This window comes from Eschrichtius robustus, chromosome 6 (assembly GCF_028021215.1).
Source record: "Eschrichtius robustus isolate mEscRob2 chromosome 6, mEscRob2.pri, whole genome shotgun sequence".
NCBI classification, from domain to species: Eukaryota; Metazoa; Chordata; class Mammalia; order Artiodactyla; family Eschrichtiidae; genus Eschrichtius; species Eschrichtius robustus.
In genome coordinates, this window is record NC_090829.1 from 28570349 (window position 1) to 28596544 (window position 26196).

General features: G+C 53.2%; 2 protein-coding genes across 2 annotated transcripts; one reads left to right on the forward strand and one right to left on the reverse strand.

Annotated features, from left to right (window-relative positions):
* Positions 1 to 3011: 3011 nt before the first annotated feature.
* ZIC4 (Zic family member 4) lies at positions 3012 to 21454 on the reverse strand. The gene is made up of 4 exons (XM_068545623.1): positions 21108 to 21454; positions 14565 to 14649; positions 8000 to 8617; positions 3012 to 3454 (listed from the first exon to the last, which is right to left on the reverse strand). Exons 1-4 carry the CDS (start codon positions 21252 to 21254, stop codon positions 3012 to 3014), a joined length of 1293 nt encoding a protein of 430 aa, XP_068401724.1. The 5' UTR covers positions 21255 to 21454.
* Positions 21455 to 22036: 582 nt separating this feature from the next.
* Positions 22037 to 25966, forward strand: ZIC1 (Zic family member 1). The gene is made up of 3 exons (XM_068546064.1): positions 22037 to 23054; positions 24485 to 24648; positions 25336 to 25966. The coding sequence occupies exons 1-3, from the start codon at positions 22073 to 22075 to the stop codon at positions 25531 to 25533; spliced, it is 1344 nt and encodes a 447-aa protein (XP_068402165.1). The 5' UTR covers positions 22037 to 22072; the 3' UTR covers positions 25534 to 25966.
* The last annotated feature ends 230 nt before the right edge of the window (positions 25967 to 26196 follow it).

Here is a 26196-nt window from a genome sequence, read left to right on the forward strand (position 1 = left end):
TTTCCTTCCCCCAAGTCCCATTGAAATTCAGGCCTCCAACATGCTCAAGATGCTGAGAGGCACTTGGCACAAAACCGAGCTGGGGATGCTCATTTGTTAAGCTTCTGAGCTCGTCCTAAAGTTATTTACTTCTGACCCTGGAGCCTCTTTAGGGCGCAGTCAAGATGCACGAGTCTGGCTCCTCCCTTTCCTGAAAGCTTCCCTGCTGCCAAAGCGCCCCTCCCCCGCCCCCATCGGAGTGCCAGGTGAACCCCTAAACGCTGGCGAGGCAGGTCCTAAGGAGGAAGTATATACTGGAGAGCACAGTGACAGTATTAAATGGCGTGAAAGCAAAGGTCAGCGCAAATGTATCTTAATAGAGTGTCTGCAGTGAAGTGTGCCGCCTTTGAAGCGGCCGCTCCCCGCGCGCATTTCCATGGCGAGCCTAACGCGGCATGCTGATGCACCGTCAAACTCACACTTTCAACCCCAAAACCCGACTCTTTGAACAACCCGAGCTTGATTAGACCTTTCTCCTTTTCTTTCCCCTCTTACAAACCATTTCCTCGCCTTTAGAAACTCGCCATCAAACCCAAATGCGCCCTCTGATCACCGCAGAAAGCAGAAACAAAGGGAGCTGAGCGGCGATTCAAGCGGCCCTTTTCTTCCCTCACATTATTATCCATTTTTATTATGATCGGGAACAAGTGCCCATTCGCGTGGGTTTTGTTTACCGGAAATTAAATGAAAATGATTTAGTCCGCGTCAAACAAAAATATATACTTGTATACACAAGAAAAAAGGCCTGTTAGACGTAAATATTATGTCCTTAATGAAAAGCCTGGACGGGCTCCAGGCTCGGCCTTTCAGGATTTCAGTGCGACTTGCCCATTGCCATAGAAATCCTAACTTACCATGAAGATGGACCGTGGCGAAGAAACATTGCTTTGTGCGCGGGCCCTTTGATGTCGCAGGCGCAAGATGCGGGCGCTCAGCTGCGCAGGGCGAGATTACCTTGCGAGCAACGCGGAGGACATCTGTAACAAGCAAATGAAAAATTAAAGGCGATTAGTGACCGACTACGCATTTTTATTTTATTTCATTGTTTTGGATGGGGGTGGGAGGCAAAATGGGGCCTAGAAATAGAAGAGAAAGAAAGGAGTCCTCTTCGGAGAGGGGGACATTTTTTAACGTCTTCAGAAGAAGCAAGTTCCCCAGATGCCCTCTGCACCTTGGCGGTGGGGCGGGTGTTCCCCGATGGGAAAGAGTTGTTTGCTGCCGACCGCGGGCCCTTGGCTAGGAGGCCTCTGGGCCCTATTGTAGTGGCGGCAGGGCGGGAAGGGGATTGCAGACACCCTTCCACAAGGACGGATTCACTAAGGATGTATTTGGAAGATCCTGGTTTTTATTAGGAGTAATGAAAACAGTCCCTCTCCAGTTAGGACGTTATTTATCTGATGGAAGTGTGCGGCCACGGGGCAGGAGTGAGAGTCTTCGAATGGTGTCTGAAGGGGAAAGAACAGAAGAAAATCCAGCAGAGTGGCAGAATCAGGGCTTGTTTGCTGGGCTCAGCTTTTTAAATTGAGCTCTTTGGGGGCTCCCCCTAGGTAGGAGTACCACACCCCTACTTATCTCCAAATTCTCAGGGGAGTGGGATGGGTCTACCAAAACTTTCTCCCCCTCCGTTTTATTCACGTCCCCCCCCCCCACCCCAAATCTTAGCAAGAATTTGGAGCAACACCATCCTCTCTGCAGAGGGTGACAGACTGGGAACCAGGCCCTGAATTTTTCCCCCCTTGGCAACAATTGCACAGACTTTTTCTCTTCCCTGCCCCCAACATCTGGTTCCTTTTCAGGGGATTTGGTACCCAGCATATCAAATACACATTCAATCTAGACCCATTGGGTGTTTGCCTTTAAAACATTTATTATTGCAGTTCATCTCTTGTTCCCCTCCCCCCGGCCTTTTTAAAACTAAGACCAACATTGTGCGATTTTTGACAAAGACCATCACAGAATTGATGTGATTCATCCAGACACTGTAGCCTAAGCTGGATCCCTTTGCTGTGGAGGCCTGGCCTCAGTGACATCATTGGCCCATTCTGCACCCTCAATGCCAAGCACCCGAAAGATTCCACAGGCAGCTCCTCAACAATTGTGGGGTGTGAGGAGAGGGTGATTGGTCTGAGGAGGCCTCAGAGCATTGAATCCTAAAGCCCCTTTACCGCTCTTTTGTCTGTAATTCCTGTTGTTTGGACTCCCCTCTTACCCCGAGTATATAATGCATACAGAGCAGACAGACAGGCAGACAGATGTCTCTGTGTGCTTGGGCCAGTCTCTGGGGGAGGGGCATAAAATCCCTAGGGAAGATGCTGAACCTCCCCTCTCTTCCCTATCATCTCCTTTATAGAAGCAGTTGGAAATTTTTGCATCTGGGATTTAAATAGCTGGGGGAGGGGAAGTGTAGGGAGGCAAAAGAGGAAGGAAAGAGGACGGAAGACAACGGCTCAGGAATTCCCTCTGCCACCTTCCCGCCACAGGAACTTCCGAGGAGGCTCCGACTGGGAGCTGGGAACGGAGTAGGGGTGGCTGTCGGGGCGGCCCAGGCCTCGAGGAAAACATTTCCCATTCTGTGAACCACACAGGGACTTCGTGGTGTTACTTTTGCCGACTGCAGTTGCCAAGACTGCACAGAAACTCTCCTAATATGTTTTCGTGTTTACCTCCTGCCTGTCTCTTTTATTTTCTTTACCCCAACCCTGGTTTCAAGCTACCCAGTTATGAGGGCGTCTCGGGGTGGGGGTGGTGGGTGGGTGCTGGATGTGACTGTAGAATCCATATGGGTACCATATTGATATTTTAAGACAATGGGCATTATATCAGCATATTCATTGAGCTCTAACAACTATTAGTGGTGACCGTCCTCCCTTCCTGCCTTCCCTGCTTCCTTCCTCACTCTCTCTTCAAGCCTCAATAACCCGGCCTAGACCTGGCAGTCAGGGTACGCGGAAGCAGCAACCACAGCAGCAACCCTAGTACCGAAGGCGGCGGCGGCGGCGGCGGCGGCGGCGGCGGCGGCGGGGCCAGGTGGCGGCGCGGGGCTTGGGGGCGCTCCGGGGGCAGCGGGGGCGGGGCCCCGCGCCCTGACACACGTACCATTCGCTCAGGTCGGCGCTACGCGCCGCCACCGCCGCCGAGGAGGCCACCGGGGGCTCGCGGCCGAAGTCCGACGAGGGCGACACGAGGGCAGACGGTGTGGCCGAGTCGTAGCCAGAGCTGGGCGGCGGCGGCGAGCGCCCGTGCACCTTCATGTGCTTACGCAGCGAGCTGGGGTGCGTGTAGCACTTGTCGCAGCCGCGCACTTTGCACGTGTAGGGCTTGTCACTCGTGTGCACGTGCGAGTGCTTCTTGCGGTCGCTGCTGTTGGCGAAGCGCCGCTCGCAGCCCTCGAACTCGCACCTGAAGGGCTTCTCCCCTGGTGGAGGCAACGCAGAGACATTAGTGCGCGTGAGCTGTGGCCCCGACTCGGCCTCACTACCCTACCCCAATTTCTCTGCCATTTTTGGGAAGAGAGCCACCAAAAAATTCAGAAACCTCTTTCCCTGGCGTCGCAAGCCTGGCACCCCCTTTCGCCGCTCAGAGCGCGCCCCCTGAGCTCCCTCCTGCACGCCTCCCCCCCTCCCCTTCTCCCGCCGGGACCTGGGGGAGGGGACGCAGCAGGAGCAACAAAGACTCCATCTTAGTCGAGTTTCCTTCCTGGAAAATCCTGATCCACTCCGGTTGTTTTCCTCCAGATTTTCTCCACCTGGAGCCAGAAGCACCTTCGCCCGGAGACTAGAGTTGACTGAGGAGCTCGCATCTGCTCAAAATTGCTGTTCCAGCCAAATGTCTTTGCTCCCCACTCCCCGCCCAGCGGTCCACCCCAAACACATCCTGGCCCAAATTGTTTCTTAAAGTAGGTTTTGTGCAAACGCCAAAGCGATGGAATAATTTAAGGATGCGCAGCCGATGCACACGGCATGTGCATAATGTGGATTCGTGCTGCAGGGAAAGGTACTCCGAGCAATTCACTTCAGACGCGATTTTTACGGGGAATGGAGCCCCCTCCCCCTTCCCCTCTACCCCCGGAGGGCAAACATTTCGTAGCATTCTTCAAATCTTGCCTAAACCATCCGGGATCCCTCCAGATACTCGCGCCGGCAATAATATTTTTATTACGCTGCTCCAGCGGCTTCCCGGAGACTCCGCCGCGGAGAGCCTGCTCTCCCAGTCCGAACTGACTGTGAAAGGTCGAGCGGCCTCCCTAGACCACCCATGGCCCACGGTCCGGCCTCCCCAGCCTGAGCCGAGAAACCGGCAAGGCAGGTTCTGCCCGGGCCAAGAGGGATCCGGGGCCATTCCCGCGATCGCACCCGTGGTCGCGGTGGCTTCAGGATGAGCGCAGCTGCTGCGATCAGGCGAGGCCTGGCTCCGCGGACCGGAGGGCAAGCGGGCAGCCGGGGTAGGCCCGGGAGGGGCTCTGATCAGTGGTGTGATGCCCTGTAGAGCCGCGGGAAGGCGCGAGCGCGCGCTAGGGTGGAAATATTCGCCGAGGACAGAGTCCCAATCCGGGAGCTCACCGCCGGCTGGATTTGCTAGCGTGTGGGGGAGGAAAGGACCCCAAGAACCCGGAAGCCCAGGTTCCTCTGGAACTGCAGATGCTAAAGGAAGGAGAGAAAGAAATGTCCGGGTGCTGCAACAAATGGATGCTGCCGGGCGCCCTGGGTTGAGGGAGAGACTACCAAGCGTCTGGCTAAGGAGGGAGAGATGCCCGGCTGGTGGAATGTTGCCTTTGTGGTTGCTTCTCCCGCCGCTTCCAGGAAAGATGGGTGCTTTGGGGCAGGTTTGAATAAACAAAGCCCCTACTCCCGAGTCCTGTTGAGGCTTAGGCAGAGTCAGAGGTTTACGCACAACCCTCGCCTCCGCACGGCAGCGGGTTAGAAGCCCAGGGCTCCTGCACTGCGCGGCCGCTGCGTCCTCCCGCTGCAGGAGTATTGTTAGTACAGTGGAACACTGGACAGTGCTGGCATCTGCCGTTTCTCGGCACACCGGTACAGTTTTATTTAGAAAAATAGAAAGATGCAGAATAAACCCTATGTCCCTATGTGCCCCCTCGTTTTCTCCCCTCATCCCTGTTAGCATCTGCAAAACTAAAACTTTTCTTCCTCCCTTCCTTCTGTCTTTTCTTTCTAAAATCACTTACAAGAACCATGTAATTCAGGACCTGCAAAAGAAAGCAAGATCTGCTAAGACAACAGAGGAGAAATAGAATTTGAGGTTGATTGCCACCCCCCAAGTATCCCCCCCCCCCGACACACACACACACTTATCCCATCTTGTGACCGACCGCCTTGTTGGACATTCATGTAAAACAGAAACAGTGATTTCGTCCCAGACGAGGTACTGAGGCGAAAAAAGCAGGGCACTGAAGGTGATATGGGCAGCCTGGAAGTTCCAAGGCCCCTGGGAGGCCAGGTGAGGCCGCGCCCCCGCGCCCTCCCGGCCTCTCCCCAGCAGCAGGAGGAGCCCCGGACTCCTCGCCTAACTCTGCACACCCCCCGCCCCACCCAACACGCAGCCTCCCGCCCTCTCCCTCCCACCAGATCTGGGCGCTGAGCCCTAGGTGGGGGGGTGGATGGATGTGGAGAAGCAGGGTTGGGCCGGGACCCCGCGGCCCGCCCTGAGTAGCCTGGGCCTGAGGCTGAGTCCTGAAAGGCCCGGGGTCTCCTCCTAGAGCCTCAGCAGCCGCGAGAGGCCTCTGCCCCGGCCCGGCGCCAGGCCCGCCCGACAAAGTTGGCAGTGGCGGGGAGGTTCGACTCGCGCCATTTTCTCGCACTTGTGGCTGGGCCGGGCTGTGCGAGCATTCCGCCCCGGCGCGGTCTCTTCTCCTCTGCCTCGGATCCCAGCCCTACCTCCCTCTACCGACTGCCTGGGAGAGTGGGGCGAGCCCCCAACACAGGGGTCCCGGGATGGGCGGCGGGCCCGCGTCTCCCTCGCGGCGGCACCATTGTTCCGGGATTTCTGTGACCGCCGCAAAGCGAAAGCTTTCGGAGTGGGATCGGAGCCGCTGCCTCCGAAGCCAGGCCCGGGATTCAGATCCCGGAAAATCTCAACTCCTGAGAAAGCAGCCTATTCGCCATTTCCGCGACTCGAGGAAATGAAACGCCATTAATATTTGAAAAGGCAATTATTTTCCTGTTGAATCGAGAACCGTCTTCATGAATAATTTGTAGTGAGGTCTATTGCCATTTGAGAAACATTTTGTTGTTGTTGTTGTTGTTTTCTCCTCTTTTCATTACTTAGGAGGAGGGTTTGAGGGAAACGCCAGAGCAGGAGAGGCTCTGTAGATTTTTTTTTTTTTTTTTTTAACTCCGGTGATACTGAATCAGGACTGCCAGTGGAAAGGGAAAGGATGCACTTAGAATTCTGTTCTGAATAGACGCAAACCTGAGCCAGCTCGGGCGCACTGAACTTGATTCTCTGCTGTAGGTCGATTGCACTGAGAATTTAACCATTTTCTGCTTCACGGACTTCAAACAGTAGGCCGGCAAAGAGCAGTAAAAGTTTGTTTAAAACCCCCCTGTCATTAAAAATGAGTTCCTACTCTGGCTCAGGACTTCGAGTCTACCTTCGTGGTGCGGGCCGCCAGCTCAATGAATAGGGAGCCTGAGGGCGGCGATTTGGGTCTCACTCCTCTCCTTCTTCCCCTGGATAAAAATCGGAGGGAGGGAGGAGTGGGGGGACAAATGCTTGCGAGAGGTGGGGGGGGGGATCCCGGAAACAGCTCAGAAAAACTATACATTTCCGAAATAAAGTAGGAGACTTAAAAGTGGACTTTAATCTGGCCTCCGAGTGTGCCAATGTCCTGGCCAGGGACCTTCCCCAAGACTGCAGGGTTTGGGGGGGAGAAGGTGGGATTTAGCAAGCTTCTTTCCCGGGTAGTGCCAGCCTGGGTGAGTTCTTTGACTCTAATAATTGCTGATGTTTTCACCAAGAATAGAGGTGCGTAAGGCAGAGTGCCAGGGAGTAGAAGTGGGGCACCAAGCTGGAACTTATTTCATCCTCTCTGTCTCTCCCATCGGTCCCCTTCTCCCGCACCCAAAATGGAAGAGGGGAGATGTTGACTTCTTAAACTTTGAGGAAGCGAGGGCAAGAAAACCCTAGCTAAGAAGAGTACAAACATCCGGCTGCTAAGCGAATTAATGTAACTTCACAGGCTGTTCTGGGAAGTGTGAAAACTTTCTCCTTGCAATTGCATTAATTAGAGATGCTTCTGGCCAGAGGAGTTCAACTTCGCAGGCTTTTGAGAGGGCTCATTTTCTCTCTGTTAACTAGAACTAACAGATGTGGTTGACACATGTCCCCATTTCACTTAACAGCTCAGTAAATGACATTTAAGGTGAATGAGTCTCCTTGGGTCTCTGCTAAAGCAAAAGGGAGGGTTTGTGAAACGTCCCGAGTGTGGGTCACCAAGGCTCCAAAACAGGGGCAAAATTAGCCCATGAGACCCTCAAATACTAAAGAAGTCACTAAGGGCCTGGTGCACTCTCACTTCAAGTGGCAGTCAGGTTGTCAGGCTGACTATTGGAAGAGTGCACCTCACACAATTCCAAAGGGACAGGGAAAAATTAAATTGTTCCTATGTCTTTACAACTTTGGGGAACAGTGCCCTTTAAAATACCTTAAAATCAAACTCCGTACGCAGGGACCACACATTTGCACACACAGAAACCCGAGCATCCCCTTCACAACCCCCAGAGCAGAAATCTCATACTATCCTTCCCACACACAGGCTCAGGAAACTTCTGTGATTCTAATTGAAGGGCATAATTAATATTTTATGAACTTGGCTCATGGAAACACCAAAATATCCCCCCTCTCCGCCCAGGTGGAACTTGAGGAAATCCAGCTCCGAGGGCCCGGAAGAGGCCCCCTGCCTCCCCAGAGGGTCCGAACGAGACAGACAGTGGCGAATACTGACCTGTGTGAGTTCTTTTGTGTATTTTGAGATTTTCTGATCTAGCAAAGACTTTCCCACACCCCGGGAAAGGACAAGGGAAGGGCTTCTCGCCCGTGTGCACGCGGATGTGATTTACAAGTTTGTATTTGGCTTTAAAGGGCTTGCCCTGGCGCGGACACTCCTCCCAGAAGCAGATGTGGTTACTCTGCTCAGGGCCTCCGACGTGCTCCACGGTGACGTGCGTGACCAGCTCGTGCATGTTGCTGAAAGTTTTGGAGCAGAGGCGCGGGGGTGCGGGGCCGTCGGCCGCCAGCCACTTGCAGATGAGCTCCTGTTTGATGGGCTGGCGCATGTAGCGGAAGAAGGCGCCGGGACCGTGGGGTGCGGCGAGGTTCATGGTCAGGTTCATGCCCCCGTAGTTGTGCAGGGCTGCGGCAGCTGCCAGGGCGTCGCTGCGGGCCACAGGTCCCGGCGGGAAGGGTTCGGGCCGTGCGTACATGTCTCCGGGGAGCCCCAGACGCAGGAGTCCGTTCAAAGTGCAGCTAGGGGAGGCCTGGGGAGGCTGCTCGTGAAAGCCCGGTAACACCGAGGGGCTGGAGGCGGCAGCGAGCTGGGGGCCATGGTGTCCGGAGCTGCTACCTGTTGTTGAGACAAATAGCGCGAGTGAGAACGGGTGGCGAGGGCTGAGCGTCCTACCCGGCCCCAGGGGGCAGGCCCAGCCCAGCCACACCACGGCCTCGGCGGTCAGCGCCGGCACCGAAAGCCAGACTGCGGCGGCAGCGATCCGGGTGGACAACGCGAGGCCAAGCGCCTCCACCGCGGTCCGGCTGGGTGGCTGTTCGATAGAGCCCCCTGTCGCTTCATGAGCAGGAGAGTGATGGTGGCGGCGGGGCGGGTGGAAGGGGCAGTGGGGTGCGCAATGCTGAGGCTGTGGGTTGCTGGGTGTCCCTGGGCTCTGCTCCAAAGGGGTCCGACTGGCGCTCCGAGCGCGCTTTGGCGGCCAACTCCCCCGGGCCCTCGGGGCCGCGGAGCCCTGCGGGGGAGTGGAGGTGGGGGAAGTGGTGATGTTGTAGGTGGTGGTGGTGCCCAAGAGCTCCGGCCATATATACGAATTTCAGCGCCCAGCTCGGCTGGGAGAGGGAGGCCTGCTGCATCCCGGCCGGGACTCCCCGGAGCTCCTTAGGTCGGGGCGCTCACGCCACCGTCACCTGACAGCGGGGAGGGGTAAGAACAGCCATAGACAACTTCTGCAAAGTTCCCCCCCCCATCAAGTTTTGGGTTGTGACTTTTTTTTCTCCCTCTCTATCAGTCTTTAATGCCTACTTGAAATCCTGTACACTACAGAGGCAGCAGCAGGGCGCGTGAGGAAGTGAATAGAGATTCGGGGCCGTGGCCCGGGCCCGCCGAGAGGAACAATCGCCTAGGTCGCCCATTGGCCCGCGTCCCGGTCCGACGTCAGCGATGACAGGTCCCTCAGCACGGGGACACACACACACTCACACACACACACACAGAGTCACAACTGCTCCCGCTCCCCTCCCCACCCCCCAGCTCGCGCTTCTACTGCACATGCGCTCTGACCCGGGCACGGATTCTTTTCTCTACTCGTGAGCCCCCTCCCCCTTCTCTCCCCGAAAGCTGGGCAGATCTGCTCTGCCTCGCCGCTCTTGGAAGTGAGCGGGGCTGGGTTATGCCTCCATTCCCCACGGCTTTGGGGAGGGGGCGTTGCGCTGCACGTAATGTCCTTCCGGGCAGACCGGACCCCCTAGCCCTGCCGGGGCCGATGGGCAGCACCCGGAGCGCGGGGACTGCGGCCTGCTTCGGCAGCTTGTCCCGGGAGTCGGGAGGAGGCGAGGGCCGGGATCCAGGGAGGAAAGGCGGCTGCAGACTAGGAGGCCGGGAGCGGGGGAGATCCTAGGCTAACAGCCCTTGCGCCTAATTTTGTTTTCTCGCTTTTCCAAATTTTCTCGCGTCGCTCAGCTTTCTCGCTCTCGCTCTTTCTCTAGCTCTCGCTCTCAGTTCCACGAACCCCCTGACCACACTTCGCCTTCCTACTTGGATCCTTTCTTCTCCCCTCCCCCTCTGTCTTCTCCCCACTCCATTCTTCCCACTTAGCCTTGCCGGCCCCTCCTCCCGGGTGCCTGGAGCGCCCAGAGACTGGCGGACCCAAGAATCTGGCCCTGAGCCGAGCCCCAGGACGGGGCCGGAGACGGTGATGACCTGGGAGAGGCTGGCTTCGAACCCACACTGCCCGCCCAAGAGGGCCTAAGAATCCTTCCCGCCGCAAATCACACCGACCCGCGGGCGACGGGCCAGAGAAATAAAGGCGAGGGGAGCGCAGCGAGGAGAAGCGGGTCCTCACCCCAGGTCTCTCTCCCACTGTCAAATTGCGGTCCTGAGCTCTGTACCCTGCCGCCGGGCGGAGACTTTGGGAAAAGGAACTTAAGAATCGTTTCCACTTTGAGCTCCCACTGGCCACTTGTTGCCCGCGGCCGGAGTCTCTGTCTCTACTCGCTTGCCTAGAGTCGAGGCCACCTTTCCCGGCCCAGGCTGTGAGAGCGACCTCGGGCCACGGCCTCCTCTCGCGGGATGCCCTCCCGGGCTGCGGGTTCCGCTTTCTTGGGGTGGGGATCGGCCGGTGGAAGAAACCTTCAGTTCTGGACCAGCCGAGTGTGGCATAAACAGGGGGGAGTGTCCTTTGTTTGTGCCGACCGGCTAGGGCCGGCTGCATCGCCCGGCGATTTAAAGTGCTGCTGGCCCTCAAGCCTGCGATGCACTCAGTAGCCGAAAATGCCAACCTAAGTTCTCTCGGGGCTCCCCGGCAGCCATAGAGAGCGCCCTCAAAGCAGTGAAAGACTTGGGTTTTTAAGAGAAGTTTGAAGGATTGAGTAAAAGACCCGGCTCCCCTAGCAGAGGTGAGAAGTTTGGACGGATTACAAGGAACTCTGATGAAGTTGATTGAGCTGCCCCAGCCATCTCCAGCACCAAGAACTATTCTTAAACATTTCCTGGTCAGTAAATAACGGTTTCTTTTAAATTTTTAAAAATAATTAACTTATTTATAATGGTTGGCAGATTCTTTGAGCCTTTCTTCATTTAATGCATTGTTCCTGGCTCAGGGCCGCAATTTAGCGAGGGATTAACTTCCACAACAATTTTCCTCGGCTTTGACAAGTCCAGGTCTTTTTGCTCCACCGGCCGGAAGAGCTTAAGCAAGCTACCAATAGATGCTGAGTTAGCATAAAAAAAAAAAAAAAAAAAGTTGAAGGAGAGCATTTGACAGCTGAAGCCCTTCTGCTCTGGAAACCAAGGGCTTCCACACAGCAGTGTTGAGACTAGACTTGGAGGATTTGTCTCCTTTCCTGGCTTTCACCCTCTCCCACACTCTCGCTTTCTGGGATTTATCCCCTTTGCCCACAGGTGCCTCCTCTCTGTTTTCCTGCCCCGTTTTCCCTTCCTCAAAGCGCTGGTTTCAAGGCTTTTCACCACACAGGTGTCTTTTGAATGATACAGTTGTCTAGGCAAACCCATGAAGGGTTCTGAAAACAACAAAAACCAAAACAAAAAACCAAACCAGTATATTCCTTTTTGGGACCCCTTGCCCAGCACTTTCTCCTAACCATTCATCAACACAGACCTTAGTCAGCTCCTCCGGCAGCATTGAGGCCTAAGTGCGGGGGCACTGATGCAGTAGTCCAACAGTGAAAATATTTTCTTTCCCATCCGAAAGTTGGCAATCTACAACCTACTGTTCAGGATGTTTGTCAAACTAACCATCTACTTTGGCTTCCATTGAAACTCTGATTTGCACAAAAACAAACCACTTAATATATACACCATGACCACACCCACATCAAAAGCTTTGAATAACAGTACAGAACAGGAGTATTCAAGTTGTTTTAGGTTGTGGACCCTTTTGGAAACCTGGTGAAGCTAGTGAACTTTAATAATCCTGTGCCTTTTGCCCACACTCATAATAGAAGAAAGCTATAACATTCCATTAGAAGGTGGCGAAAATAAAGATGCATTTTTTTCCCATCCAAATTTGTGGGACCCCCCCGCCCCGAATTCTAAGCACTTGATTCCACAGACTCCAGGGATAAGAAGCAGAGGTTATATACAATAGACTGTTACTGCACTACACAGTCTCTCTTGATAAGTTTACCCTTGAAAAGCTTTGAACATGTGTCTGGCTTTTTGTGCCAACAGTGAAAGGGCAGATACATCTGATTGAGCCAAATTCACCGACAGTAACCTGGCCCCATGGAGCTCCTTCCCAGATGCAGACTTCTTTTGAAGCACTGAAAACATCTGGACCCATCCTGGGTAGATGCTTCTTGAATAGTCAGGGGTCAGTTGACCTAAGGTCACTAAGGTTGCCTAATCTTTGCAAGTGCCTTAGAGCCACGTGGTTCACACCTTGGTGGGCTGAACACAGCAATGGGGCCAAGCATTCTCCCAGAGGGACATTTCCTCAGGGACAGAGATAGGGAGAAAAAAAAGCCATTTTACTCACTAATATAAACAGGGAACTTTGGGTGATTACATAAGGGTCTTCAAGGCGTATCTCTGAAATAAGCCCCAAAGCAGTATCCAGCTTATCACAGACGACAGATGGGGCACCGACGTCAGTGAGGCATATTTTAGTTTTCAGGGCCATTCCTTTGAGTCTTCCAGTGCCCAGGGAGCAAGGATTCCAGGTTTCACTGACTATTCATTGGGCAGGCTAAGTAGTGGTGTCCCTCAGTGGTGCTCAAAATTTTTCTTTCAAAAGTTATCTCACCACCCTTACCCCCAATACCAAATGTTTGGCTGAACCATTCTATTCCTAACTATGCTGGGGGTTATAGCATTGTTGAGTCCACATTTCTGCTTGATTTGCAGAAAAAAAGAGATATATTTGCAGCTCAGAGATATTCAGCAGAGTTTCAAGAACCACTGGGGGTTTTCATGGGGGCCTATTTGCAGCAAGTTCCACCACCAGACTCCAAACATCCCTCCGGACCTCAGAATCATGCCCTAAGCACCTTTGTTTACCTCAGCTGTGACAAAGCAACATCGTAAACTAAAGTAATTTCCTAGTCCTGCTGTATAGAAATATATTTCGGTGGTCCTACCGTCTGTTATAGCTCCTCACATCACTGGCTTAAGTGGGGGAATGTCTGACTTCCCTTCCTTGGAAAGAAAACAATGGGGGAGATTTCAGATCAATAGCTGGGATATTTTTTCCATTTTCATCTTTTCAACAATGCTAAATGATGATTATCTGTTGCAGCTTATGCCTGAGCCAGGATCCCAGAAGCCGAGGGCCACTGTACAAAGCCTGGCCAAGCACAAACCTTGTTGCGTGAATATTGTGCATCTAGGTCTGCAGTCACTTGTTCAATCCTTTCTTCCCTGTTTCTGGCGAGGGTACCATCCAAAACAAGGGGGCAAATCCCTTCGTAGGCTACTCGCAGACAGAATTCAAGATTCCTACAGTGAGAGGTTGTCTCTAGTCTTGCGGGAGAAAAAAATAACAACTTAAGCCCCAGGAGCCTTCCATAGGTCCATGCCCACATTGTACAAAGGAGAAGGGATCTGTCGGGATTTTGAAGATAAAGGAAGATATTCCTCCCCTCTTCTATGGAAGTTTGGGCTTTAATCATCATTAATGGAAGTACGTATGAAAGAAAATATGCTTGGATAAAATTTAGTTTCCCAGCAAACCATCATTTGACAAATGATTAGGAAACATTGTTAAAGGATCTTCCAGAACAGCACTGAGGAATTAAAACAACGGAATTTACATAATAACCACATCTCTCTAGGGAATTTGCCATCAAATCATCCCAAACTAATAGGAGAGAGTCATTTCCTAAGTTGTCCATTTAACTTGTATTAAGAAGGTTGCATTTCCTACCAACAAGGGAATACCTTGGAGGCAACCGTCAGCTGGTGGTGTAGTTGAAATGAGGGAAACTAGATGCCTGAAAGGGGAAACACCCAACCCTAAATCATATGCTTATTCTAAATGGAATATTAAATTAAATTCGTCACAATGAAGGTATTCCTGACAGAGCGGCTGTCAGTCACTCCCTGTTCAGACACCACATTGTGGGAACATCGTGGTTGCCACATTGCGGAAGGCTGGTGTCCCTGGTAAATATGATGCATATCATGTAAACCCCATCACCAAGATCAAAGTCTGCTCCTTTCATGGAAGCCAATACATGTCAAACCTCATTCCAATCAAATCGTCCGGAAATGAATTCAAGATGAATATGTCATAGAATAATGTGACAGTGGAACTGCAGAAGGTCAGGGGTGGTTGTTTCAATGAGAGAGTCGTCAAATATTAATTCTAGAACGTCCAGATGAGTAGACATTGAGGGGGCTTAGCTGGCTGCTGGTGGGACGTTGTGTCGCTGATTTGTGTGCAAATGCATCAGACACCAAGGTGTTGTTCTAAGTTTCATTGGAATTCAAGAAACACCCCCAAACTCACAGCCAACATAACCAAAAGACCAAAAACACATACGAAAATAACTTCCTACTTAAAAAATAACTTCAGCAAACCAATATTCAAAAAAGGATATTAACTTACTTGACTCTTTCAGGGCGTTTCGGTAAAGCCGCATTCGTTTCCTCATCACTAAAGAAGTCTTGTATCTCATTTTCTGACTTTGAGCCTGTTTGGGAAGAAAAGAGAGACAGTCACTAGCTAAACGATTTCCTACATGCTCGTATGGCAAGATTGTGTGGCCTGAATGTATGAGTGAAAGAAAGTGTTGGTCTGAAGACCTTTTCAGTGTTTTCTTTGACTATTTTCAAATTTGGAAGTGAAAGAAGAGAATTCTGCTGGGAACTACCCATATTTGCTGCAAAATAATATGTCCTGGGTGATAAAAAATATTAAAAATCATCATTTCCCAACTAGATTTTTATCCGTAACTTATTTGTGGATCTCCCTTACAGGTAGAGTTAAGCACACTTTCAGTCAGTCAGTGTTCAAACGTGTCTCACTCCAGAATTTAAACTTTTTTATCTGAGAAGCCCCCATCATTTTAAGTTCATTAATTAATTGAGTTTAGTGAGAAGGAGGGCTGGGTGTCCTCTGGGAGGTTAGCAGGTTAAAAATTGAGTTGTAAGTGTTGGAACTGATAGGAGAGGAATTTCTTTGCAGGCGTGTAGCTCCTGTTGTGCCCAAGGTGGTGTGGAATCCCTAACCCTCGCATGGCTTCCACCCCCTCACCCATCTGGAAGCCATCGCAGTTGGTTTTTGAAAGTGAATATAAAATTCATCAGATTGGGGTTGGGGGGAGATTATTTCTATCAACTGGTCCTGGCTGTCCACATTTTTTGGTTAAGCAGCTTAGAAATAACCCACCCCCACCCCCAAAATATTTGCATTCCTTATCAAATTCACTTTTTGGATAGAGCTACCCAGCCTTTGGTCATCTTAAAACCTTAAACTCATCTTGGGGACTTCTGCATCTGTCAGGCAAAGCTGAAAGCACTGGAACAGCCAAACAGAGGCGATTCACCCAGCCCCAAACCTCAATTTGGCCTAGAAAGACAAACAGTCATTGAAAAGGTCTCAGGCTGGACAAACACAGCAAGCGCTCTGTCAATGAGGACGTCTGCCTGTCTTGACACTCCAGCCCACAGAACAAGCAGTTGTTTAACTTGTTGAACCACAGGCCAAATCCAAGTGGGCCTCTGCTATCTCAAAGACTTTCCAGTTCTCTATGCTCAAAGATCTCTTTCTCTCTCCCTCAACTCCCAACCCAGGCTTGAACTAGCTTAGGTGTTTTCACCTTTCACTCTCCCTTCTTTTCTGGGTCCAAGCCTGAGGGGTGGGAGTAGGGGTTTAGACTCACCTTTTCCCAGAGGGTTTTATTTATTTTCGATTCTTTCTAACCAAAAGGCATCTGTCCCCAAAGGTAATAAGCTCCTTCCCGCACAAATCAGGAAAGAAAGAAAGCCCAACTTTGCATTCCTACAGAAGGGCAGCGTGCTGGGTGTCCTTGCTCTAAAATTTCCTCATGGCAGGATGTCTGGCACAGGAAAAGCCCTGGTTGGTTGGAACTAATAGAATTTACTTTTTTGCTTCAGAGGGAAATGGGTGTGAGTTTCCCTAAAGAACTCTGTCCACACCTACAATGCTGCTCGAGCCCTCCCTTTAAGAGGCCTGGGTCACTTCTATCCCCAGGTCCTGACAATCTTTTGTGCATTATAAACCCACAGGCATGCAAACAAATGTCTCAGAGGCTGGACTTCAGGCAGGCAACTGGGACCAACCTTAAACTGCTCCTGTAGCAGCTCCATCACCGGGCCTGTGCATGGAACCCGGGTAAATATCTTCTCCTTTGGTTCAAACTCTGACCCCACTTAGCAAGCCAGTCATCTCGCTGAAGGAGGGGTGAGAGAATCTAGGAGCAGTCCCTGGGCCCCTGGACCTGAGATCCTTGCCAACCCAGGGATATAAAAGCCCTGAAAATGTTCAGCTTGGTTTTCCCCGAATGATTGCTCCTGACTTCTCTCCTCACACCAGCCCTGGGCACTGAATCACCAGTCAGGAGCACAACCTGGAGACTTATTGGAATCTGCCTTCTTTCCCTTGAGACAAGAAAAGTGTGCCAATGAGCTTCAGTAATTGATCGTGCTGGGGGAGAGCTATGAAAGTGGGCCAGTGGGTACAGGCAAAAGGCATCATTTTTCTTTTGGGGGAACACCAAGCCTGCACATTGTGGGGTCGCCCTAACAGGCGCAGGCCTGCCCAAGGTCAGAGGTCATTTTCAGCCTGCTTCCCAAGCCAGCGACTTCAGTCCCCGAGACTTCCCCGCTGCTCCACACTGATTAACCCGCAGGAGCGCCGGCAAAGGCATGCCCGCCTCTCGGCCACAGCTCAGCCGGCGGGGCGGGTGCAGAGCAGGGGCCCGGCAGGCTGTCTGGGAGCTCCCTGGCTAAAGGCAAAACGGCTCCGGCCTCTGCCCGTGGCCTGCTGTCGCCAGCTGCACCCGGAACCTCCCTGACTCCCCTTCATCGGGCCCTCAAACACCAGGAATTTGGGCTTTGAGGCTGGGCTGTGCAACGGCCTTTTCTCATTCTTCTGTTCCCTAGAGGGAAAAGCTGAGGTTCCTCCAGCTGGGGGCTGAAGACTGGGCGACCTCCGTGTGCCCAGAATAGAATCTGCGTTAGTGGGTCGCTTGAAGGACCAGCCTGGACATTTAACCGTCCCTTTGAACACCCCCCACCCCACAAAACTGCCGGCGGCCAGACAGAGGAAGGGAACATGGTGCCTCTTCGCAGGTCGCTCTGAGGCCAATGCTGTCGGAAAAGGGGTAGAAATATGACCTTGTGATCCAAAGGGAGTTTCCTGCAGACGGTGCAGGCCAAGTTGCAGCCCCTCCAACGCCCCTTCTCCATTCCAAAGACCTCGCTGGCTCCCAGATGTCCCCATGGACCATTCATCAACCCCAAACTTTCCCTTTGGGGCAGTTCTAGCTTTCTTTCACAGCCTGACTCTGTTCCCGCCCCACTTGTCCCTAATTTCCAGGGCCTCTATGTGTCTAGGGTAGTGGCCAGAATCCCAGGTAGCTACGGCCTTCTCCTTTGAGAGCTAGTCATAGCCCTCGTTCGCATCCCGGAGAAAGAAAGTCAAGTCCCAAACCCACAGCCCGCCGCGGGCAGAGAGCGGATCCCAGCGGTCAGCGTCCTGAGGCAGGACCAGACTGCACGAAGGCGAGGATGCGGGCCCCGCAGCTGACCCAGCCGGCATCCCCCGTCAGGTTGCGGTGGAGAAACTCCATCATCTTGCTGCCAGCCGGGGTAACTTGGCTCCTTTGACCCTGGAGAGGGGAAGCCGAGTCTTTCCCTGCCATCCTCGCGGGGGCAGGACGGAGAAGCGGTCTGCAGGGGTCCCCTCCTGCGCGGGCCCAGCTTACTCGGGGCGAGGGAAGCTCTGGGCCATGACTCCCCTTCTTGGGCCAACGGTGGGACACCCAGGAGATTTACAAAGAGGGGAGGGAAGGCGGGCAGGCAACAAGCTGCCCTTGGTCCGCGTGCCAGTGGGAGCCCCATTCGTCCCCCTTGCACCGCCCCCCAGAAGAAGGGATGGACTCATCTCCAGCGTAGCCTCTCGGCGGAAGGGCCCCCTCCTCCCCTCAGTGTCAGCGGGGTGGGGCCTGTACCCACGGTTGGGGGGCTACGGAGGGAGGGGATGGGGGAAAAATCTAGCTGGGCCTCTTACCCCAGTGGGGTTTGGGTGCCAATGGCCGCGATAAGGGTGCTTCCTACCCCGCTGCTGGGGGTACAGGTCCGGTCTGTCTGCCCCCCGGACTCACGCACTTACCCCGCTCCACCTGTTGCCGGGATCGCCTCATTTCTGCACATCACTTTGAGGTGGCTGAGGGGGACCACAAAACCCTCCAAGCCTCTCTTTTGTGGTTCCAGCGAGGCGGTCATCTTTCATTTCTCCTTTTCCAGCTTTCGGGAAGCAGTTAGGGAATGTATGATGAAGCAGAAATGAGCCGTCAGGATGATATTTTAATGGCTTATATGTCACGTTGGTGCATGTGGCTTTGAACTGGAGCCGCTTGCGTTTCCTGCAGAGAGCGCCGCAAATCCCACTTGATAACTTCTACAACCCACAACTTTTTTTTCCTCACATTCACTCTTACTCTGTATATTTGGACGCGTTTCCTAAAAATACCCTCTTGTCAACGTCCCCCTTGGATATTCCACGAACAGGAGAGGAGAGGACTGACTTTTCTTTTTTGAAGAATTATTTCCCCTCTCCCCCTCCCAACGGCGGCTACCCTTCTCCCCTCAGGTCCCCTCCCTTGTTTTTTTTTTTTTGAAAGGCAGGAGAGGTGGGTTCAAGATTTGTTCTCCCTGGTGAAAGCAGTACAGCCTCTAGAGAAAGCTTCTCCTTGCAGATAAGAGTTTTACAACGGCAGTGGAGGCAGGATCCAAATTTCCCTTGTAGGCAGCAGAAAAGACTGAGTGGCTCCGATATATCTTTTTTAAAAACAAAGTATATAACATTTTTTTTTTTAAACCACCCTTCAAGCCCCAGCCCTTTGCCTTCATTCCCCATCCTGGTTCCACTCAAAGCTGGCAGGGAATTCGGGGGCTGCTGCACTCAGACTTGTTGCTGGGACCGAACATTTGATTTTTTTTTCTTTCTCAAATTTCTATTTCCCAGCACAACAAGCGCAAATGCTCAGCCAGTTTCCTTCAGACACCAGGAAACCATCCCAGCTAACAGAAGTCCAGTTTTGAGCAGGGAGAGCCCAGGGAAAGGGCAGCTCAGCTCGCCAGCCCCAAGCGAGAATCTAGTCGATGAAAAGACCAGGAAACCAGAAAGGAGGACAGGCCAACGCTGACCCTGCCTTCTTCCAGCCTGTGCAGCCCGAACAGGCGACTGGGCAAAAAATGTTCATTTTCATTTTCCTCTCGCCCAGGCACTGGTGAGTTTCCTAACGGGGCCGCCTGTGAAAGGATGAGTTGAGGTCTCTTTGTCTGAGAAAAGAGTTTAGGGCTGTGATTCAGCTGCAAAGAAGCCAAATGAAGTTAGAAACAAAGGGCAAATTGAAGGATTCCGACTCTTGGCTTTTTGTGTTTTCCTTACTAGAAAATAATTAGACCTAATGAATATGCAGACGCTTCAGCTAAACCCTCGGCCTGGGCTGCTGGGTTTTAAACAGAGCTGCGGAGAAATGCAACCTTCATCCCCCAACCCCCCGCATCCGCATGCATTTTTTGAAATGCATAAATGTTGCCCGCCTTAATTGATTGAGTCACAGGGATTTTTTTTTCCCTGCTTTTAAGTGCCATACTCCTCTACCTTTCAACAATCATTTTAATATATAGTCAATGGCTCTTTGTGGACGGGACAAAAAGCAACTACGCGCAGTTGTTGAATAGACTTTGCGCTGGGCAAAGACAGGTTAATCGAGGGCCGCATCGCGAAAACAAGCGAGTGTTGTATGTTTGCACTGAATCCAAATGTCTGCATTTTCCTAACTAAATCAAAGGGAGTGTTATTTCTTTTTCTGCTCACTCATCTGAAGGTAAGTAAATTTTCTCTGGCGATCAAAAGCCTGGTCGGCAACAAAGACCGCGCCCGCTTTTTCCACCGTCCTGGTGTGGCGAGTTGCGGAATTTCAATAACTGTGACAAGGGTGACTGATTTGTGAACTAGAAAAGGTTTGAATGTCACAAAATTTACATTGGTCCTATCTATCGGAGATTTAAATACCAAAAAAAGTATTCGGGGATTTCTAGGGAGCTTTGGGCAGTCCTGAAGAACAATGGCGTGTTGGGATATTTACAGTTTTACCTGAATGAAAGGGGCCAGGGTTGGGAACAGGAGTGCAGAGAGAGGGGTTAGTGGGGGCAGACAAGGGAGACTAGGGAAAAGGGAGAAAAGAAAAGAATATCACAGGAAAGGAAAAAATAAAAATTCGGCAACGATGTTTTCAATTTGCTAAAAAAAAAAACAAAAAAACACAAAAACAAAAAACCCTGAACCTGGAAAGTTGGAGCTCTCATCCACCTGTGCTTATTTTTGGGGGGGGAGGAGGGAGCAGGAGGTCTGATTGATTTGATAACAGTGAGAAAATCGAGGCAACCGGTTATCCTGAGAAATCACATTTCTGGTAAAGAGAAAGTGGTGTGCCTGTGTGCTCCCTAGATCTTAAATTATAAACAGGAGGGGGACGAAGCAAGAGGGAAGCGAACTTCAAAAGGAGCAAATAACAAAAGCCTCCTTTGCTGCCCTTCAAGGCGGGGACGGGGGAAAGAAAGAAAAGAAAGTTGCTGAATCGGGACATTCTGGAAGTGCCTTAGCTGTGTTTACCAGCCCCATCCCCGCCTCCTGTTCTCGGAGACGCCCGAAGTCGCTAATCGCTCAGCTAAGAGCAGGTCTGAAGAAGGACAAGATAGAGAAAGAGAGATGGAGAGGGAAAGGGAGAGGGATACGGATAAAGAGGAGAGAGAATGTCTACGAATGCGAAAAGGAAAAGAAATCGTGGCAAAATTTTTTTTTCCATAAGAAGAGGGAAAAAATTTGGCTAAAAAAAAAGTTGCTACTCCTGGCAGCCCTGTTTGTCAAAAGGGGATGTCAAGCGCTTTACAATACCTGGGATTGATGAGGCGGGCGGGCCAATGAAAGGCGCGCGGCGCCTCGGCGCGCCCTCCGTTGGCGCGGCGGCTGCGGGCGGGGGGAGCGCGGGCACACCAATGGGCGCCCGCGTCGGCAGCACGTGACGCCTCCCCCTGCTCCCATTCATCAAGGGGGGGACGGTGTCGTCCTTTCAATTCATTTATCTGCAGGAATGATTGCTGCTATCAGTCTCGCGCTCACCGCCCGGCTGAGGAGGTGAAAGTTTCTCCCCAGGAAGATAAACCGCAAAAGACAATATTGTGCATGATTTGCGCCTTTTCTTTGGCTTTTTCTTTCTTTCTTTTTTTTCTCCCCCTCCACCCCCCACCTTTTTTTTTTTTTTTTTTTTTGGCAAAAAGCAGAGGGGGAAAAAGGAGAGTGAAGGAGCGAGGAGGCGAGCCTGAGAGAAAGGAGAGAGAGAGAGAGAGGGAGAAAAGAAAGGGCGAGGGGCTAGTGGAGAAGTGAGGAGGGGCGTACGGCGCGAGGCGGAGAGAGGGCTAGCAGTCGCTGCTCCGGCGCTCACATTCCTCTATGCTGCAAATCCGGGAGGAAGTTTTTTTGGGGGGCTGAGATGCTCCTTGCCTTTCCCTGGGCAGCCTTGACGCGGGGTCCTCTCGGCAGAGACTGAGCGGCGAGAAAGTGCTAGCCGGGCCGGCGGGGTCTGCTCGGCGGGCGCCGGAGCCCGCCTTGCTCGCGGCCCGCAGCAGTCAGGCTTCCCCGCGCTTGGCCGGGCGGGCGCCCCGGCGCGCCGCGCCGCTGCCTGCGGGCTAGGACTTCGCGAGGTGGGTCGACTCCTCCTCCCTCCTCTTCTTCTTCCTCCTCTTCCTCCGCCTCCCGTTCCTCCTCCTCCACTACCTCCTCCTCCTCCTCCTAATTTTCCCTCCTCGGCGGGCGAGGGTGGGGGGGGCGGGGGAGGCCGGGGCTCGCCCCGAGCAGCCACGATGCTCCTGGACGCCGGCCCCCAGTACCCCGCGATCGGCGTGACCACCTTTGGCGCGTCCCGCCACCACTCGGCGGGCGACGTGGCCGAGCGCGACGTGGGCCTGGGCATCAACCCGTTCGCCGACGGCATGGGTGCCTTCAAGCTCAACCCCAGCTCGCACGAGCTGGCTTCCGCGGGCCAGACGGCCTTCACGTCTCAGGCTCCCGGCTACGCGGCTGCGGCGGCCCTGGGACATCACCACCATCCGGGCCACGTCGGCTCCTATTCGAGCGCAGCCTTCAACTCCACGCGGGACTTTCTGTTCCGCAACCGGGGCTTTGGCGACGCGGCGGCTGCAGCCAGCGCGCAACACAGTCTGTTCGCTGCTTCAGCCGGGGGCTTCGGGGGCCCACACGGCCACACGGACGCCGCGGGCCACCTCCTCTTCCCCGGCCTTCACGAGCAGGCGGCGGGCCATGCATCGCCCAACGTGGTCAACGGGCAGATGAGGCTTGGCTTCTCGGGGGACATGTACCCGCGGCCCGAGCAGTATGGCCAGGTGACCAGTCCGCGTTCAGAGCACTATGCCGCGCCGCAGCTGCACGGCTACGGGCCCATGAACGTGAACATGGCCGCGCATCACGGCGCCGGCGCCTTCTTCCGCTATATGCGCCAGCCCATCAAACAGGAGCTCATCTGCAAGTGGATCGAGCCCGAGCAGCTGGCCAACCCCAAAAAGTCGTGCAACAAAACTTTCAGCACCATGCACGAGCTGGTCACGCACGTCACCGTGGAGCACGTCGGCGGACCCGAGCAGAGTAACCACATCTGCTTCTGGGAGGAGTGTCCGCGCGAGGGCAAGCCCTTCAAAGCCAAATACAAACTGGTCAACCACATCCGCGTGCACACGGGCGAGAAGCCCTTCCCCTGCCCCTTCCCTGGCTGCGGCAAGGTCTTCGCCCGTTCTGAGAACTTAAAGATCCACAAAAGGACGCACACAGGTACGGAAACGGCTGTCCTTGACACCCCTCGTTCCCTATCCCAGGCCTGGGACCCGAAATCCAAAAGTCAGCGGCGTGGGCGCACAAACCCGGCCTCGGTTGGGTCTGGAAGTCAGATTCCAGCAGGCAGACAGCGAAAGTGTGCGCTGGTTTTTAGTTTGAAGCTTGAAATTCTGGTAAAGTACAGAGAGGATCGGATTAGAGGGATCTAGGGATACAGATTTTTAAATGAGAACTAAAAAAAGGCGGGGAGAGCTGAGAGACAAACCCGGTTTTGCGGAGTCCTTGGTGCGCGCGAAGCCGTGAGAGGTGGCCGGCTCCCGGCGGCGGCGGCAGCGGCAGCGGAGGCGCCAGCCGCTCCAGCTGCAGGCAAATCTAAACGTTTGCTTTCGGCCAACATCCCTTCTCCACGCACCTTAGTGAGGACTTTGCCAAAGGAAGGAGCTGAGGAAATTGGAGGAGATCGGATGAAGGGGCACAGAAAGAAACAAAAAGAGACAGAAAAGAGGGGGTGGAGATGGTGAAAGGAAGTCAATCGGGCCTGAGGAGGCTTATGCATATTTAAAGAGCCCCGATTTTAGTAGTGACTTGTTTGTGAGCAGGCTTCAGGAGTGGGGAAAGTCAGCAGAAGGCGGAGAAGTCCGTTTTGTCAATTAGATTCTATGAGGACTTTTCGAAACACCGAATACCCTGAGTTGGCCTTTAAAAATAAATAGACCGGTCGGGAGCAGTTAAAAGAAAAGTTCGCGGCGAGCTCAGGGCTCTAGTGTGGGTCGAGCAGGCCATTCTGGGCCTCTTGGGCCAACAAGGCCGGGAATCCGGTCTGCTTCCCTGTCCTGGTTTGCCCGGGTGATTTCTGAGTACTGCGTTTGGAACTTGGCGTTTTACGCCGGAGCCAGGGAAGAATTTGCGGCGCCGAGTTCTCGGCCCGGATTACCCTATAAAATGTGAGTGTGTATAGGGGTGGGGTGGGGGCGGCGACGAGCGGGGTGCGGAGCGTCGGGGAGGGGGTAAGGGGAGGAGAGAAGAGCAAAACAGCATGAGAATCAGCCCGGAATGTGAAAATTAGAAATCTAGAGCTAGGTAGAAGCTGCCTGAAGTCCTCTGTATAGCCCCGGGCCTCAAAACCAGCAGCCAGACCTGCTGCTACTCTGGGATCTAAAAAACTACCACGGCCACTAATAATAATAATAATAAAATAATAAAATCTGGATCTAATTGGATTAAGGGTTAAAATAGTTCAGATGTTTAAAATCCCAATGCAGATATATGACTTTGTTAAAGATCCGGGTTTTGAGCTTGCAAAGTGTTAACCCTGGGCCGCTGCCTTTTTAATTTTTGTTTTTATTTTTTCCTTTTGTTTAATTTTTTAAAAAGAGCCGCGGGGTTTGTTCTAACCAGACCTCTCTCTTTCTTGCCTTTCGCACCAGGGGAGAAGCCCTTCAAGTGCGAGTTCGAGGGCTGCGACCGACGCTTCGCCAATAGCAGCGATCGCAAGAAGCACATGCACGTGCACACGAGTGACAAGCCCTATCTTTGCAAGATGTGCGACAAATCCTACACGCACCCCAGCTCGTTGCGCAAACACATGAAGGTAATCGCCGCGCTCTCGCCGCCCGCCTTGGAGCCAAGAGCCCGCTCAGCTCTTCGGCCGGGGTCGGGCGGCGAGTGGCAGCCGGGCGGTGGCAGGAGCCGGCAGAGGCGGAAAGGCCACGATTCCTCTCTGCTGACTGGGGCTGGGCAGAGAGGGCAGGAGCTGGAAAAGGAGATGGGGCACCCAAGGCCGTTCTAAATTTACTGTTTAATAATAAAAATCAAAAGAAGTGAGCACTGTAGCAGAGGCCGCCACTGATGGGGAGCCAGGACAGCCCCAGCGGGATGATTCTGACGAAGCTACGGCCATGGCGGCTTGGCTGGCAGCGTTGGGCAGAGAGCTGGGGTCTTGCACGCGGTCCTGAGCGCTGGCTCACCTAACCCTGAGCAAGCAACGTTCAGCGGCTGCCGTGAGGACCATCTCAGGCTCTGGCCTCACATCCAGCCTCCCCCTCCCTAGATATTTTCTTTTGTTGAGTCCCCGGGGCACTGTCCCTCCCCGGAGCCCAGCCTCTGCGGGGCCGAGGCGGGGCAACCAAGCCCAAGTCCCGCGGGTCTGGCCTCCCTGGAGTTCAAGGGGATCCAGGGCTCCTGGGGGAGGCAGCGCTCGGCCTTCACCCCCCCCCCCCCGCAGGCGGCCGCCGCGGCGGGTCTTTATCTCCGTAAAAACGCGACTTTATTCCCGCAGGTCCACGAATCCTCCTCGCAGGGCTCGCAACCTTCGCCGGCCGCCAGCTCGGGCTATGAGTCCTCCACGCCGCCCACCATCGTGTCTCCCTCCACAGACAACCCGACCACCAGCTCCCTGTCGCCCTCCTCCTCCGCGGTCCACCACACAGCCGGCCACAGCGCGCTCTCTTCCAATTTTAACGAATGGTACGTTTAAAATCAGAAACAAAACACCGAACAAAACCCTATTTAAGAGACTGAGCACACACACACATACAAAATATTACTGAAAGAACCCTGAGCATCAAAGCAGTCCCCTCCCCACCCCCTAATCCTATTTTTTCTAAACCTGCCGATAGACCCAGGACCGAGTAAGAGAGAAGCACCAAACCTTTACTTTTTTTTTTTAATTTTCTTTTCTTAGTTTGGCAAAGGCTTGGTAGCCAAGGGGTGGGAGGGGGGTGGAGGAGAAGGCGGTCGCCTGACCAAATGCCGCCAACCCCGAGGGCCAGTTTCTCCTGGGAATCTGAACAGGCTCTCTGGGAGTCGGCTTTTTTTTTTTTTTTTTCTTTCTTCTTTGCATTCTTGTAAATACAGAATTATTAGCTTAAAACTGTACTGTTGGATTCTGTATATAGTTATATCTTGGTTGGAACGGGGGGGTGGGGTGGGATCGTGGCGTTGTGGTCTTTGCATTGGGGGAGGGGGGAGGGGCTGGGGGGAGGGGGAGGGGGAGGGGTGGGCGGCCGAAAGCCAACTGTTTGTACTGAATGGCAAGAATGTTCTAGTAAATGTGTACCAAAATGTGAATTACTTTGTACGATTACAGTCTCCACGTCGATCTAACAGAATATTATTGGTATTAATGTGCTTTTTTTGT

Coding starts and splice junctions, on each gene's coding strand:
- ZIC4 (XM_068545623.1), bottom strand. CDS start 21,254: ATGGGAGCAGGGGGAGGCGTCACGTGCTGCCGACGCGGGCGCCCATTG. Junction 8,618..14,564: donor AAACGCCCTGAAAGAGTCAA/GTAAGTTAATAT, acceptor TCTCAACAACAG/GTAGCAGCTCCGGACACCAT. Junction 3,455..7,999: donor ACACAAAAGAACTCACACAG/GTCAGTATTCGC, acceptor TGCCTCCACCAG/GGGAGAAGCCCTTCAGGTGC.
- ZIC1 (XM_068546064.1), top strand. CDS start 22,073: ATGCTCCTGGACGCCGGCCCCCAGTACCCCGCGATCGGCGTGACCACC. Junction 23,055..24,484: donor CCACAAAAGGACGCACACAG/GTACGGAAACGG, acceptor CTTTCGCACCAG/GGGAGAAGCCCTTCAAGTGC. Junction 24,649..25,335: donor CGTTGCGCAAACACATGAAG/GTAATCGCCGCG, acceptor TTATTCCCGCAG/GTCCACGAATCCTCCTCGCA.